The 16,133-nt window shown below is 41.7% G+C and overlaps 1 protein-coding gene across 2 annotated transcripts in view; it reads right to left on the minus strand.

Annotated features, from left to right (window-relative positions):
• Positions 1–16,133, minus strand: part of lamb2 (laminin, beta 2 (laminin S)) — a 52,674-nt gene that overhangs the window by 4,781 nt on the left and 31,760 nt on the right. The window contains exons 14-34 of one of the 2 annotated variants that reach the window (XM_020617941.1): positions 15,674–15,809; positions 15,393–15,551; positions 14,353–14,480; positions 14,141–14,273; positions 13,829–14,021; positions 12,879–13,022; positions 12,081–12,312; positions 11,372–11,541; positions 7,781–8,005; positions 7,443–7,660; positions 7,254–7,350; positions 6,329–6,510; positions 6,016–6,206; positions 5,578–5,762; positions 5,126–5,367; positions 4,046–4,249; positions 3,202–3,346; positions 2,879–3,083; positions 2,658–2,799; positions 1,669–1,845; positions 1,421–1,580 (exon numbers count right to left, since the gene is read on the minus strand). In XM_020617941.1, the coding sequence (XP_020473597.1) occupies positions 1,421–1,580; positions 1,669–1,845; positions 2,658–2,799; positions 2,879–3,083; positions 3,202–3,346; positions 4,046–4,249; positions 5,126–5,367; positions 5,578–5,762; positions 6,016–6,206; positions 6,329–6,510; positions 7,254–7,350; positions 7,443–7,660; positions 7,781–8,005; positions 11,372–11,541; positions 12,081–12,312; positions 12,879–13,022; positions 13,829–14,021; positions 14,141–14,273; positions 14,353–14,480; positions 15,393–15,551; positions 15,674–15,809 (3,668 nt within the window). Of the gene's footprint in view, positions 1–1,420; positions 1,581–1,668; positions 1,846–2,657; positions 2,800–2,878; positions 3,087–3,201; positions 3,347–4,045; positions 4,250–5,125; positions 5,368–5,577; positions 5,763–6,015; positions 6,207–6,328; positions 6,511–7,253; positions 7,351–7,442; positions 7,661–7,780; positions 8,006–11,371; positions 11,542–12,080; positions 12,313–12,878; positions 13,023–13,828; positions 14,022–14,140; positions 14,274–14,352; positions 14,481–15,392; positions 15,552–15,673; positions 15,810–16,133 lie in introns of both variants that reach the window. The other variant, XM_020617940.1, reaches the window with a different exon arrangement.

Below are 16,133 nucleotides of genomic sequence, written 5' to 3' on the forward strand. Positions count from 1 at the left end.
CATCGCCGGCAGTAAGTCAGACTTGTTTCCAGTGCATGTTGGACTCCAGCAGGGCTGCCCTTTGTCACCGGTTCTGTTCATTATTTTTATGGACAGAATTTCTAGGCGCAGCCAGGGGCCGGAGGGAGTCCGGTTTGGGGACCACAGGATCTCGTCTCTGCTTTTTGCAGGCGACGTTGTCCTGTTGGCTCTAACAAACCAGGACCTCCACCGTGCACTGGGGCAGTTTGCAGCCGATTGTGAAGCGGCTGGGATAAGAATCAGCACCTCCAAATTTGAGGCCATGGTTCTCAGTCAGAAAAGGGTGTCTTGTTCCCTTCAGGTTGGTGGGGAGTTCCTGCCTCAAGTGGAGGAGTTCAAGTATCTTGGGGTCTTGTTCACGAGTGAGGGAAGGATAGAACGGGAGATTGACAGGCGGATCGGTGCAGCTTCTGCAGTAATGCGGTCGATGTATCGGTTCGTCGTGGTGAAGAAGGACCTAAGTTGTAAGGCGAAGCTCTCGATTTACTGGTTGATCTATGTTCCGATTCTCACCTATGGTCATGAGCTTTGGGTCATGACCAAAAGGGCAAGATCCCGGATACAGGTGGCCGAAATAAGCTTCCTCCGCAGGGCGGCCAGGGGCACCCTTAGAGATAGGGTGAGGAGCTCGGTCACCCAGGTGGAGCTCAGAGTAGAACCGCCGCTCCTCCACACCGAGAGGAGCCAGCTGAGGGGGCCCGGGGAGCGCGGTCGGGTGCCCCAGCTGGAGGAAGTGTCTGGAGAGAGGGAAGTCTGGGCATCTTTGCTTAGACTGCTGCCCCCGCAACCCGGTCCCAGATAAGCGGAGGAAAATGGATGGATGGATCTTTAAGTTTATATGCACAGCTTGTCCGTCACTTGTATAGGACTTTGAATTGCACAAATCTGTGTGAAAGGTGCCATATAAATAAAATTTGAATGAATAATTAAACTGACTAGAATTGAAAACTATAGCTTGCCACTATCTTCTCTGTCTCACATTTGTTCATTTTAATTTGCATCCAAATAGTTTTATACCTTCGGCTTCCTCCCACAGTCCAAAGACATACAGCATAGGTTGATTGGTGTCTCTAAATTGCCTGTAGGAGTGACTGTGTGTGTGAGTGGTTGTTTGTCTGTGTGTTAGCCCTATGATGGACTGGCAACTTGTCCAGGGTGTACCCTGTATAGAAAATGGATGGATGGATAGTTTTATACCAGTGTGAACAGTAAAATGCTTTCATGAAACTGATGCATTCAGAGTTTTTGGATTATACAACAACTGTTTCTATCAAATGAAGAACCCATAGCTTCCTTTGTGCAAAGTAATACAAACAAATAAAAACCCTCTCTGTCTCTTCCTCTGCATAAAGTAGATCCAGAAACACACAGAGATAATAATAATAATAATAATAAGCACCTGCTAGTCTCTTCAGCTTGTTCTGGGCATCTCTCAGTAGTTGCTCTGCTTCAACTCTGAGCCTCTGAGCCCTTTTCTTGGCATCCTGCACAGCCTTGGCCTTGGTGTCAACCCGCTGCTGCACCTCATTGTATTTATCTGTCAGCTGGCCGTCTAGAATCTGAGCAAGACATGAGAAAGGATTAGCTGTGTAGGTTTTTAATTAGGTAAACACACACACACACACACACACACACACACACACACACCTGCTTGGCTTCGTTTGCCTTGTCTCGCGCCATGGTGGCTGTCTCTTCAGCTCGGGCTGCTGCCATGCTGTTGCTGGCACGTTTCGTCTTCAGGACATTGATCTCACGCCCCAGTGAGCGCATGCGGTCCATGGCATCTTTCAGGTTGTCCTCACTGTTGGACATCTCCGACTCAATCTGAAGAGCGCATAAACAAGCTAAATGAATTCTGATCCTTCTGAAACATCCCCTAGAAATTCAGGGGCTTTGACTGAGGCTTTCATGCTTAAACTGAGAATAGGTGCATTAAAATAGGTGGATGGAAAGACAATTATTGAGCAGAGGTAGAAAGTAACTAAGTACTGCACTTAAGTACAGTCCTGAGGTATCTGTACTTTACTTGAATCTTTTCATTTTCTGCTACTCCATACTCTGACTTCACAAAATTTCTGAGCAAAATATTGTACTTTGTACCCACTACATTTATTTGATAACTTTAGTTACAAGTTACTTTTCAGAATGAGATTAATAACACACAATGCAGTATTGTGTAATCACAAGACCTTCTTGATCCCTGGTGGGAAAGTCACAAGCTACCCAGCAGTATGTAAAGTACTTCAAATTATAAGCATATAAGACAATTAAAATAAGCTCTGCCTTTAACAGCTGCAATATTAAATATGTGCACAATAATGCATCAATAATTACAATCCAGTAGTAGTATATACTGTACAGTGTGAACTGTGCCACTCTCCAACATGAGCACATTTACTTTTGGTAATTTAAGTACATTTTGATGCTAATACTTTTGTACTTTTACTTATGTAACATTATGAATACAGGACTTTTGCTTCTAACACAGTATATTTACAATATGATAGTGTCACGTTTACTTAAGTAAACATTCTGAGTACTTCTCCCACCACTGTTACTGAGTGTAAGGGTATGGGTATTAGTACTATGGGGTAATAAAAATCCTCAGAAATGTGAATTTTTTTTGAGGAGGTTACCTGTGCCAGCTGGGACTCAGTCTCCCCAATGTCAGCTTTGGCTCTTGCTATTGCCTTCTCTGCTGATGTCTGGGCAGTCTTAGCATCCACCAAGGCCCGTTTTACTGTCTCTGCTGTGGTCTTTACCCCCTCTGCACGATGCCTTGACAAAAACAAAGTTATTGAAAGTGGGTGGCCTTAGAGAGGATTCTTTTTTCCCTGTCTAATTCTACTATTACTACCTTGCCCTCTTGGCATCCAGCAGCAGTTGCTCTGCCTTGCGGACATCATCCTGTGTCTGTTTCAGGATGGCGTCCACATTCGAAAGACTGCGAACTCGCTCCTTGATTTCATCAGCAAGCTCTCTGATCTGAAGGGGCGAAGCAGGGATAGAGAGCTCCAACACACGATTTGCTATTGCCTCGATGCTATCTGGATCTGCTCCATCTTCTGAAACAAAGACAGATAGAAGTGGCAGGGTTGACACAGGAGGCTAGATTCAGAGACAACATGAGTATTCTAGGTGTTGATATTAAACTTATACAATGGACTATTATAGACTCACGAGTGAGGAACTCTCTGATCTGTTTGATGAGGTCTCTCAGGTCATTGTTGGAGCGCTCCACTTTGCTTTTGGTGGCTGTGGCTTTGTCCAGAGCTGCCTGAGCTTTACCTTTGGCCTCCTCTGCCTTGGTTTTAGCCTCTGCCACCTGAATGAAAAACAGAAATGCTTATATAGAACAGAAAAGGCTGACAGATACAACATATTCACCATAGCTGCTGTTTTGACTTCAATTTCACCTTCAGATACAGTGTTTTGCAAAGATTTATTTAAAAGAAAAAAGGTTCTGGTGTAGGGTTTTGAGTGTGCCCCTTTTCACTGAAATCTGTTTTGTCTAAGTGCATGAATTTCCCAGAATGCAGCTGCACTGTTTACTCAAAACACACAAGCTAAATATCACTTTAGGACAGTACTGTAATGTTCAATCTCTCATGCCATTCTTAGAGGTTCAGTCTGTGATATACATAGGAGGGACGCAGCAAAAAATTGTGAGTGGACAAAGATAAATATGAATCAGTATAACACTTTATACAAAGAAAACTCCACTTGGTGCTATCAAAAACCACTCAGAAGCAGCAGAAGAAGTGTGAAGTTGAGGAGCAAACCAACTTGCAAATGAGATATAGCCAGAAAATCTTGGCTTGGCTGCATTTCATTCTGGTCTAACTAGAAGTGGACAAAAAGCTTTTTCTGTCTCCTCTACAATAATTTTCTCCCTTTAATATTGATGCAACAAGACAGCTTTAGAAATATATTAACATAACAATATAAACATCAATATCTGGTGTAGCCAAACAGATGTGATGCTATATTTTCCAAGTCCAAAAGGTGTGGTAACTGTGACTACCTTGATAAAGAGTCTCTCCACCTCTCCCATAGCCTTGTTCAGCTCCTTCTCTGCATGTCTGGCTCTCTCCAGGGCACTGTCAGCTACTGCTACAGCACCGTTACAGTTCAGGCCTCCACAGTGACGGTTCCCCTCATCGTCACGACAATCTGCACCCCCACAAGGGCTTTCGCCGCAGGGAGCATCACCTGGGGCTCCACATACCTGTTGGCACATGCATACATTTACATGTAATTGTATTTGTATGGATATTATCAGCATTATTAGGTGTATGAGTGGTAATGAGACACTTACAAAGCCACAATGCAGTAACTACACATTTGGTCCAATTATGACCAGAATGTTACTTTTTGTCATCTGTTTTACCATATAAATAAATATTATCTCATAGAAATGTAGAATTTCAGTCAAAAGAGCATATCAAATTGTCACAGAGAGGCAAACAACTAGACAGCTAAAGCAAGACAGCTCTGTCTAGGGAATGCTAGCCAATGAGATAGCCAAGGTTGAAGTTAAACCTAAGTTTGCTTAGCTGTTGTTCATTAAGTTTCCACTCTGATAAATCAACATAAGCCCAAATGAAGCAGTAGCTAAAGTCAATCAAGAGATTTAAAAAGACCAGCTAATCTGCTGCTAAAGCTAAAGCAACTAGCGTAATTGAACCCCACTAACTATGAAGCATAATTAATCCAAATTAAATTTAACTGAATAAGCTGAAAGAAAAATTTGTTTGCAGACAGTTTTCCCCTGAAGATTATTCAAAGGCAGACTGCAGTATATACATTTTTGGTCTTATGTAGGTTCTACTGCAGTCTTGTTTATTCATTTATTACTACTACCTGAAAAAGGAAAGGATTACAAGCTTTTGATATGGTATGCAGGTTACCAGACAGTCAGAAAACCGTCTTTGTTTAACTGCTTTTATAATTACAGTTCTCAGTGCAGTCAAAAAATAAATTTCCAGTGGTGGCAAATAAAGTATGTCTTTATCTTTTCTCTAATTTTGTGCAGCTCTATATGTGGATGCTGACACACATTTTTTTTTAGGGCTGCTCCAAAGAACGATGAATATGATCTAACCTTCTCGTTGATCTTCTTCATATCCAGGCCCTGTGTTCTGGTGTTGAGTTCTGTCAGAGCACGCTTGTTCGCAGCATTTTTACGGTTGAAATCATCCTTCTTGGCAGCAATGAGGCGTTCAGTGCGGCGGCGGGTGTCTGCAGATTGACTGACAGTGCTGGGTCTGGTAATTGTTGATTCATTAGCACGCCGCTCTGCATCATGAGACTTGTTGTAGGAGCTACGGATGCTGTCATATGCACCTAGTGAGGACAAAAAGAGTACATTTTCATTTGCTGCGCTGAATCAAAGCAATTTTGCATTAAGTCTGGGTTCTGTTAGGGCTGTTAGAGTTTTGACTCAGGGATGAAAAGTGAATTAGGAATAAATATACTGTGCCTTAGGGAACTAGAGTAGGAGAACATGAAGTTTAAATGGAAGGAAGCTAACTCTGTTCTCCCTCGTTTTCTCACCAAGGAAGTTGGAGTTTTTGAGAATGTCTAGCTGGTGGTGTAACTGCGTTGAGGTGAGGTTTAATTCTTTTGCCTCTCTCTCCAGAGCACTCAGGTCCTTGCTTGCCTCAGAGTTGCTGTCCTGGACAATGGTTAGGTCTCCTTCCAAGTGGTTTAGGCTGTCAGTGGTCTCACCAATCTGTGTTCTATGGGACAAGACAAGCAACTGCTGGGGGATATGAAGTCTAATCCTAATATTAGTTCAAATTAGTTAAAATAATTCTGCTATTGGGGTAACAAGATTTTTCTTAACTCCAAAAGAAAATATATAATTTTCCAAAAATGTCTTAAATCAAATGTCTTTATGTTAATACTGCTGGAATAGGCTGGTTTTACTAGAAAAAAAAATGACTGAAGATTTTACATAGAGAAAAATGCAGTGGAATGTAACAGCCATACCTAAGGTGTTCAATAAGCTCCATGAGGGTAGTGACAGCTGCAGCAGTAGTATTGCGTATGTTAACAATTTCCTGAGCTTGTGCCAGTTTCTCCTCAAGGACTCTGAAGGCCTTCTCATAGGGCCCAGTAAGCCCAGTGGTCTGAATCTCATGCACACGCTTTGCCAGAGAACTGGTGCGCACTGCCAGGTCCTGGTAATGAGACAAAATTGGGAAGAATAAGATTATGTTTGACTCCAAAACATTCAGTCATTCAGTAGTTCACATATTCTGCTGGCTGAGAATTAGACCCCCACTTTTGCATGAAATCCCACCTGGACAATGCGATCCCAGTCCCCAAAGCACTGGTGACAGGGGTGACAGTTGGGGAACTGGCCAGAGAAGCCCCTGGCACACTGGTCACAGCGGACACCGGATACCCCCTGCTGGCAAACACAGTGGCCGGTCACACGGTTGCACTGAGAGGTCTCAATGCCACGCCAGTCACAGTCACATGCTGAAGGGGGAAACAACACAGAAGGAGGGAATGTACACTGAATATGGAACAAGACAATTTAGTTCATAATGAGAAAAACTAGTTTGTTTACACTTCTGAATCCATGCTAAGAGCATGTTATGTATTGTTTATAAGGCCCATGTAAGGCCATAGTTGTTGTCAGTTTCACCAAAAGCCTCACTGTTTTCAGTTTGTAGTTGTGTTCCTGTTCTGAGCAAACATTTTCCATATAAGCCTAAATTTGTTATATTTAGGTTCCATCATAAATCTTGAATGCAAATCTTCACATCTAATAATAGAGCATTGCATTTACCAAAGAAAAAAATCTGGAGGCTCTTATCTCGTAATTATAATTTAACATTTCATAATTACAGGGATTGGAGCACTTCAAAACTTGCCTTAAAATAATGAAGTTTTAAAAACTTTCTGAGTATCAAAGTAATTCATTGATATTTGTCAGTACATCCAATAGTACCTACAAAAAGTAACTCTTAATAACTAATTTGATATACTTAGTGTTCCAAAACATAAACAAATATAGGCTAAAAAACAGGCCCCAATTTGCAACCCACAGTGTAACTCACTATATACATGTACTGAGCAGCAGGTAAAAAGCTTCACAACCTGCTTGAGATACACTGTGTTTTTAAGAGTTCTTCAATATAAACATAATACTTTTTTTGCAACTCTGTTTGAGTAGTGAGAGCACTCCACTTTTGCTTAGAATTGTTTACATTTCTAACCTCGACACTGTGTCCTGGGGTCTCCCCAGTAGTTCTCCTGACATTCTGTGCAGGTCTTGCCTCCAAAGCCATCCCGACATTGACACTGACCAGTAAACTGCATGATAGAAAGTGGAAAAGCAGAAGTATGCCACATCAGTCAATGATGATCTGAATGTATTTACAGTCTGAATACAATGTGTTCTATACCTCATTACATGAGGAGGTGACAGAGTTGTAGGGGTTGCAGCCACAAGGCTCACAGCCCCTCCCGCTGGCCAGGTTCCAGTGGTTGGGGGCACAGTGGTCACAGGTCAGACCTATGACGTTTAGTAGACACTGGCACTGGCCTGTGATGCGCTGGCACACACAATCTTCACGCTCCATACACTGGCTGCGTTCAGTACCCAGAAAGTTGCATGTGCACTCTGAAGGGCAAACCGACAAAAAACATGTGCCATCATCACAATACTGCTTCTTTGGGAACAGCATTATCATGGAAGACAACACTTTTCCTTTAGAAGTTTTTCACTGAAAATGTTACTCACTCCTGCAGTTGCGTCTAGAAGCATCCCCAAAATATCCGCTCTTGCAGATACCACAGTTGGGACCTTCAGTGTTGTAGAGACATTTCATGCACTCTCCAGTCTGCCTGTGGCATGCATCCATGTCTGACATGTCTATGTTGTTGTTGCACTGGCATGGCTGGCAGCGCCCTCCAGGCTGAGAGGGGTTGCCATAATAACCTGGGGCACATTCCTCACATCGAGCACCTATGTCAGAAAAAAAAGTAAATAGGCAAGAGAATTAAAGTAATTGTGAGAAGAGAGTGGGGGAATGAGAACAGATATCAGCATAACTACTTTTAGGTAAAGAGTTCTATTGGTGTTTGAAACAGCAGGACGCAGGAAACTGAGGACCCTCCTCATATGACTGAATTTTGCCAAGTTCTAGATTTGGCCTAAAATGTTTTCAGTGGATAAATCTATTGAGAAAAAAAGCATGCTGGACCAAGACTTGGATTAACCAATCTTTGCAAGGCATGAGCATTATTATTATTATTAATACAGCAGGATACCAGAAATCAGTTTTGATGCTTATCACCACTCAGCAAGGTTTAGTTATCCAGCTCTCAAAACTCCACAGAGACCAATGCAACCACTACGAACATCCCCTGGTTTGCACAGTATTATCCCACTCTGCGCTATATATTATGTTTGATCACATCTATACCATGCCTGTCAAACTACTGCTATAGTCTGTACCAATAATAGTCAGGATTCTTTTCCCAGTCAACAATTAGTTTCATTAGGCTGTTTTCCCTCACTGTCATATCTCATTTGCTGTCTCTTCGTGTTGAACTCAGAAGAAGAAATACTTGGCATATTTGAGTCAGGAATAGAAACAAAGAAGAAATTTAGAAGAAAAGAATGAGAAGGTGAGGAGAAGTAAAAAACAGAGAAATCCAGATGGAGTGAAAGAGAGAGGGGGCGAAGGGAAGTAGAAACAATTGTAAGCAGAAGGAGGGAAAGCATATGCATTCAGCTTAGGGTTTTTCTGCTCCCTCTTCCTGTACTTTTGTAAGTCAATGTCTTGTTGCTTCATCTATCAGACAGGTCATAAATGTATGGTGAAAATCTGAAGGCAAGAAGGCTTCAAAGTTCTTTGATTTGATTGCTCAACCATCTCCCAACACTCACAGATAAAGCCTACTCCAAACAAAAGAGACAGAAGCCAACCTAGACTCAGAATCAACCAACAGGTGTATAAACATGTACCCATGTTCCTTTTTCCTTTGATGGATGGAGTACCATACTTGTTGAGGTAACCCCTCAAAAATAATAAATGTGGGTCACATCCTTGTATTGAAGACACAGACCAGGTTCGAATCTTGTTTTGGAATTATTTAACCACTTGTAACATAATTTTAGGAACATTTATTTGTCAGTTCAGTGCCATTTAGAACACAGGCAGTCACAGAGAAGCATTTTGAAAAGGTGTGGCATTAGTCTCTGAGCCAGGTCTCACACATGAGCAGGCGTGTACTGTGGCACAGCACCATTGATGGAAGGGGTGCTGAAGCCATGCATGGGTAGGACTGGTAAAGTGGGGGGTTGGTGGAAAAAAAAAAGAGGATGAGGAGGAGGAGGAGGGGAAGGGGAAGGGGGTCAACCATTATTACTCACGCTTAAAAATGGTCACCCCGGAGCGTTTAACAATCCCTGTGCCAGTAATACAGGGGAGGGAGGAAATAACAAAGGTTACCATTCAGAAGGTGCCTGAGAAACATCAGTTCTCACCTCATTTGAGTTAAATCCTCTGTTTTGTTACATTAGGCAGAGGACTGGAGTTTTATTACTACTTTGTTTCAGAACTGCTCTGGAAGATATAACCTCAGTGGTTGGAAAGCTTGAAGAACTGCATTTTGTTGAGTATAACTTTGTTGACTAAAACATGAATGCTATAATAATAAAGACTAGCTGATACTTGGGATGAATATTCAAGGTCCCCAGAGGATGATTCAGTGTTTCATGGGAAAAGTAGCTAAACAAGAGTCTACAGTCATGCTGCAGCTCTGCCAGTTTGCAAGCATGTTTTGCTTTGAGCTATCTACTATTATCTAAATGCTAACATGCTCACATTGACAATGCTAACATGCTGATGTTTAGCAGGTATGCTTCCCATGTTCACTGTCTTTGTTTAGCATGTTATCATGCTACTATTTGCTAATTAGCATTAGCTGAGGCTGATGAGAATGCCGTCTTTACATTCAATTTCAGTCAGCGGGTCCACCACTTTGCTCCAAACTAAAATAAAACTACTCTATGGATTGTCATGCAACTAAGCAAAGACATTCATCCATCACAAGATCAAAATTTGGTTTATGGCCGCATACCTGGAAAAAAACTGACATTCTCATCAGTTTCAGATGTACTTTGTGTTAGATTTACTTTGTCTTTTGTCTTTATTAGCTTTATACATGAAGTACAGTATGCTAACACAAAAAGCTAATATTGTGAATAAACATTTTAGCAGGTTGGCATGACTCCTATTATTATCTTGTTTTGAGATTGCTATCAATCACTGAGGTTATTTATGCTGTAACATCAGCTCTCTCTTTAGACAGTCTGCTAATGAGACTGCTGATGCATTAAATCTAAGTGAGACGAAATGTCACTCTTAAATCTTGATTGCAGTTGTTGCTGCTAAGGGTGGCCCAACCAGTTATTAGGTTTAGGGGGCAAACACTTTTTCACACAGGGCTATATAGTTTTGGATTTTGTTTTCCCTTAATAATAAAAACCTTCATTTAAAAACTGCATGATGTGTTTACTTGTGTTATCTTTGACTAATATATAAATTTGTTTGACGATCTGAAACATTACAGTGTGACAAACATGCAAAAAGATAAGAAATCAGTAAGGGGGCAAACACTTTTTCACACCACTGTATATATACATACACACACATATACATACATACATACACATATATATATATATACATACATACATACACACATATATACACACACACATATACACACATATATACACACACACATATATATACACACATATATACACACACATATATACACACACACATATATATACACACATATATACACACATATATACACATACACATATATATATACACACACATATATATATACACACATATATACACATACACATATATATATACACACATATATACACACACACACACACACACACACACACACATATATACATAGTATATATATATATATATATACATATATATATACACACATATATACACACATGAGTTTGTTTTGTTTGAAAACCGACATAGAGTGCAGCATCAAAACAGGCTCTATGATGCAGTAGCATCATTATGCTTCTGTTGGGGTTTGCCACATGTTCAACAGGTATTTGCAACCTTACAAATGCATCTCCTCAATTACAGTGATTTTCTGTGTGGAATTCATTGTAACTACAGACACAGACATTTGGACACACCAAATGTTAGCATCACCTGCTGAAGATGAATAGGAAAAACAGAGCAGAAAGCATGAACTGATGGAACAGGAACCGCAGATAAAGAAATATGGAGACAGAGCAGGACCACAAGCATCACCCAAGGTTTACCTGTGTAACCCTGGTTACAGTTGCAAATAATCTGTCTGTTACGGTTGTCCTGGTAACAAGAAGCAGCAAAGTGGCGTCCACTGTTTGGACCGTCTGGACAGGGACACGGACGACACTGACCACCAGACGCTATCCCCAGAACTGGGTTGCCATAGTAACCATTGGCACACCTACAAGAATAACAAAGGTAAAGGTAAAGAGCATAGTTTAAGGTAACACTACTTGGCTTGAATGTGTAATATGCCAGAATGTCACAAAATCACAGGCTACGCTCATTAATAGTACAGCTGGCAAGTATTATTTTAAAGTTGAATTGGGTACTGTGACCCTGTTCAGGGATTAAGCGGTAGAAAATGAATGAATGAATTGGGTACTGATATTGGCTACTGAGGAGCTTCTTTTTACAACAGGTTGTATAGTTGTTATTCTGTGTTATGCTCAATTTAAAACACTGCTTGCGTTACATGGCATTTATATTTAGTTTTATTTCAATTCATATTTTTCACTTGAATATCCAAATCCCATGTTGGATTGAATCTGCATCTTTACCGTCTTTGTTTTTGTTTTGTGAATATTTGGACAAGTTTGTTATGTGTTTGTTGTTTATTACAGAACCAGCATACACATCACATACAATCCAAACCAATTCCTTATGTTTAAACTGAACCTGATCCCATGCAGCTCCATCAGCCTCATACTGGACCATCACCTCTCACACTTGTCCCCTCCAGTGTTGTCCCTGCAGTTGATGCAGACTCCAGTCCTCTGGTCACACTGGTCTGCATGGCCATTACACTGGCAGGGTCGGCAGCTGGGGAAGCCCCAGTGACCCGCCTGGCATCCATCACATTGCTGACCAAAGGCTCCCGGGCGGCAGTGGCACTGACCGGTGAACTTGTCACAAAGTTGAGTCACAGAGCCTTCCAAGCTACAACTGCAGGCTGAACAGAGAGAGGAAAGGGATGTGGCGGAGGAGAAGAGGATCATGGGAGGAAGTGAAGTGAAGAAGAGGAGAGAATGAATCAAAGACAGAAAGAGAAAAGGAGGGAGGGACAGAAAATAATTTAAGTAAAAAGTCTTTGTAGCTGTGCTCAGAAAGACAGCAGAGGGCACCAGCACTCACTAAAACTCTCAGTGTACAGGTGAACAGTAGACTATGTAAATTCAGCATACTCCTCACGCTTTGGTCATTGTCTTTTGCAAACATAAAATATAAGAATCAAACTGAGCACCAATGTCACCACTACTGTACCATCTAGAGATTTGATTTGCCTTGCACTAGAACTGCTTTATTACCTACTGTACTGCTTGCACCTTAGCAAAGGTTGAAACATTTGCTAAAACATTCCATGGACAGTTTAGACAGTAGTTGGAAAAACATAACCAAGTCAGGAATAAGGTTTTATAGAAGATGCTGTTCTGTTACATCATACAGTATCTTTCCCACAGGTGTGGATAATGAGAAAGCCCTGAATTTTGAAACTGCTGCTGTATCTGAGTTTCTCACCTATGCAGCCTGAGGGTCCAAAGCCATAAGTCCCTGGGGCACACTGGTCACAGCGCCGGCCAATCACATTGGGCCTGCAGCGACACTGGCCCCCGCGGACATCACATATGGAGCTGATAGACCCCTGAAGGTCGCAATTACAAGCTAAAGAAAGAGAAACACAGGCATGAAACCTCCCATATGGAAGTGTCACACATATAGACATTGAAAATACAGTATCTGACATGACTGTTGGGGGAGCATTATTAATTACTGGTTTTACAGGTGACTCAACTATATGGCACAGCTCTACAGCTTAAAGTCAAATAGGAATTCAATACAGTTCTCCTGATTTCTTGGTAAGGAAATAGACACTACAATGATAATACAACTATTATGCATAGTTTATGATTTTTTAAATAAAAAAACATTTTTATGGAAAAAATGTGTAAACCTCAAGCCCGTTGACTGACAACTGAGACCAGGTCTGGTCACCTTCTGTGGCGCGCTACTGCCTGGAGCGTGACACACTAGCACATACATCCTAGAATACAACATGTTTTCAACAGCCTTGCTTGTGGACATTAGACTGATTTCCACTAGATAATTTCGCTAAACATCAGCTGCTCCTACACACCCAGTGATGTGTTCTTCCTGCATTACAAACAGGAGTCTGTTTACCTAGTGTTAGTTGCCCTTTTTTCATTGCTTCAGGTGTGGTGATGACAAATAAGCAGAGGGTTGGCAGTTCAGTTCCAGGCTTCTCTATTTCACATGTCGAAGCATTCTTGAACAAGCCCCTGAACCCCTAGCTGGTCCCAGTGGCTCTCCTACTGGTGTGTGTGTGTGTGTTTGGAAGTGTGAATGGGTGAATGGACAAATAGTGTGAAAGTACTATGAGTGTGCTGCAATGTATAGGAAAGAGCTAAACATGGCAAGAGCATTTTAATGAGCCAATTCTCTTCACTCACGTAGAGCCCCGTCATTTATGATGGCTGACATGCTGGTGATTAGCTTGGCACAAATGTCACTCATCAGTGGGCGGGTCACACTCTTTGCCACCTCGTGGCAGCGGTACCGCTCATAGGTCTGTTTCCTGTAGTTTGAGGCTTGATCCCCTGCACTGAACATCTCCATGGAGGAGTGACGTGGCATCAAGGCAATCTGGAGCAGAAGAACAGGAATTAAAAAAGGGGACCAACATGTTCCCTGGAATGAAAAGTATAAGTCTATTTGTGAATCAAATGTTTGTTTGTTTTAGGGTACTGGCAAAAGAATCTCACTGAGTCCACAAGGAGGAAAGCATTGGCCGCGCCGTTGAGGATAATGTTGGCATCCTGGTAGCGTCTGAACTCAAAGCGGAGGGTGTAAGTCACCCCTTTCTCCAGGCACACAGGCTGATGAGGGACCGCAAACCTGGGGTGAACATCATCAGCGCACAGTGTCAAAGAGTGTGCATGTACTGTATGAGTGAGTGTGTGTTTGAGCAACGGACCTGGCTCCAGCTGGAAGGGAGACAGTGAGTCTGTCATCATCTGGGATAGTGTTTCCACAGGGGCTGCTGGTAGGAATCGGCCCTGGGCGGATCACTGTTATTCGCACCTCCTCCCAGTCCCTGGGCATCTAGACAAAATTAGTGTTTTATGTTTACTATACAGTCAAGCGCAAGGAAAAGAAAATACGGGTTACAAAGTAAGGCCTACTTGGAAGATAGGAGGTCAGTATAAAATGATTTAGAAGTAACAGCTTAACATTTTGTGAAAGATGCTTGTTTTGTCTAGGGCTGCCTCCTGAAAGTCAACTAGTCAAATTAGTAGTCGAGAGGCCTGTCAGCTGACTGAGACTCTTCTAGTCGAACCTTTGGTTTTATTTTATTTTTTGTTAGCCAGTGTGCATTACAGTAGAAGGTAGCTCCAACACCTGGTAGTTTGTCATCTTCTTCTCCTCATTGTGAGTTTAAATATTGCATCATATGCAGCTGTCTTTCTTGATTTTTAAATGCTCAAAAATATGTTCTGGTCATTTTTTTGCATTTTAATACCGATATTAATGTGGTAAAATCAACACTGAAATTCATGCCAGTTGATTTTCTGACAGTCCTGGCTATATATATATATATTAAAAAGAAAGAAAGAATAGTTGAATAGTTGCACTGAAGAGACAACTGACAGTTGGATGACAAAGTCCTTAGTCAGGTAGAGCCCTAGTATTTTCAAGAACATCGATACCATTCTCATATCTGTGTGTTAAATATGAATTGGAACAGGAGATAACTGGAGATAGTTAGGCTTAGCATACAGCCTGGAAACAAGGGGAAGCAGCTAGCCTGGCCCTGTTCAAAGATAAAAACGTTGCCTTCCAGCACATCTAAATCACAAATTAACACATTATGTCTCATTTGTTTAGTCTGTGCACAACCAAAGTGTAAAGTGGCTGTTATTTTCTGTATCAGTAACTTTCTTGAGTCTTGTCATCATTGTGAGGATGTCACTGGCCACAAAACAGCAGAGATAACAGGTGAACAAACACACAGACCTGTGACTCGTAGCGGATAAGCAGTTCATATTCCATGGAATAGTGGATGTTACTGATGAGAAACTCCAGGGTGCCACCCTGAGGTACTCGTGCGAACCCAATGCCAGTCCAGGTGGCGGGGCGACCCGGCTGGTGCTCCCTGATCTCCAGTGTACTGCCCTGAGAATATATACACGTAGATGAACTGAGATTTATTCCATCAATACACGATATCTCCAGCCTAAAGCCAAATATTTACTTCAGTACAAATGTGCGCCAGTGAAAAATACAGGTTGGCTCACCTGCCCCATGTTTGCCAACTCAGCCTCATAAAGGAAGTAGTCCAGAGTCATGAAGAAATATCCTGACTCCACCTGTGCACACTGGCGCCCTGTCATGTGACTGCGGCAGCGACACTGGCCGCTCTCCATGGAACATCTGTGAAGAACATATAAATAATTTAGCCAATTCATTTTATACTATATGCCTTTCCTTTGGGTCTTAGCGTTCAATTAATAATGCAAGCAATAACTACTTCCATTTTACAGACTGAAGTTAATCCTCAAGAGAGCCATGCTGGTAGCTGTGTGATATTTTGTCAGAAGCTAAATCTTTACCAAGTTAATCATTTCATTATAGTATGTTAGCAGAGTAACATTTGTGCAGCTGACACAAACAAAACATTACAAATATTTAGATTAGAGAACTGAATTAGGGCACTGTGTGTGAATGGGCCTATATGACATCAAACTCTGGTGGCAC

This window comes from Monopterus albus, unplaced genomic scaffold (assembly GCF_001952655.1).
Source record: "Monopterus albus unplaced genomic scaffold, M_albus_1.0 scaffold197.1, whole genome shotgun sequence".
Classification (NCBI taxonomy): domain Eukaryota; kingdom Metazoa; phylum Chordata; class Actinopteri; order Synbranchiformes; family Synbranchidae; genus Monopterus; species Monopterus albus.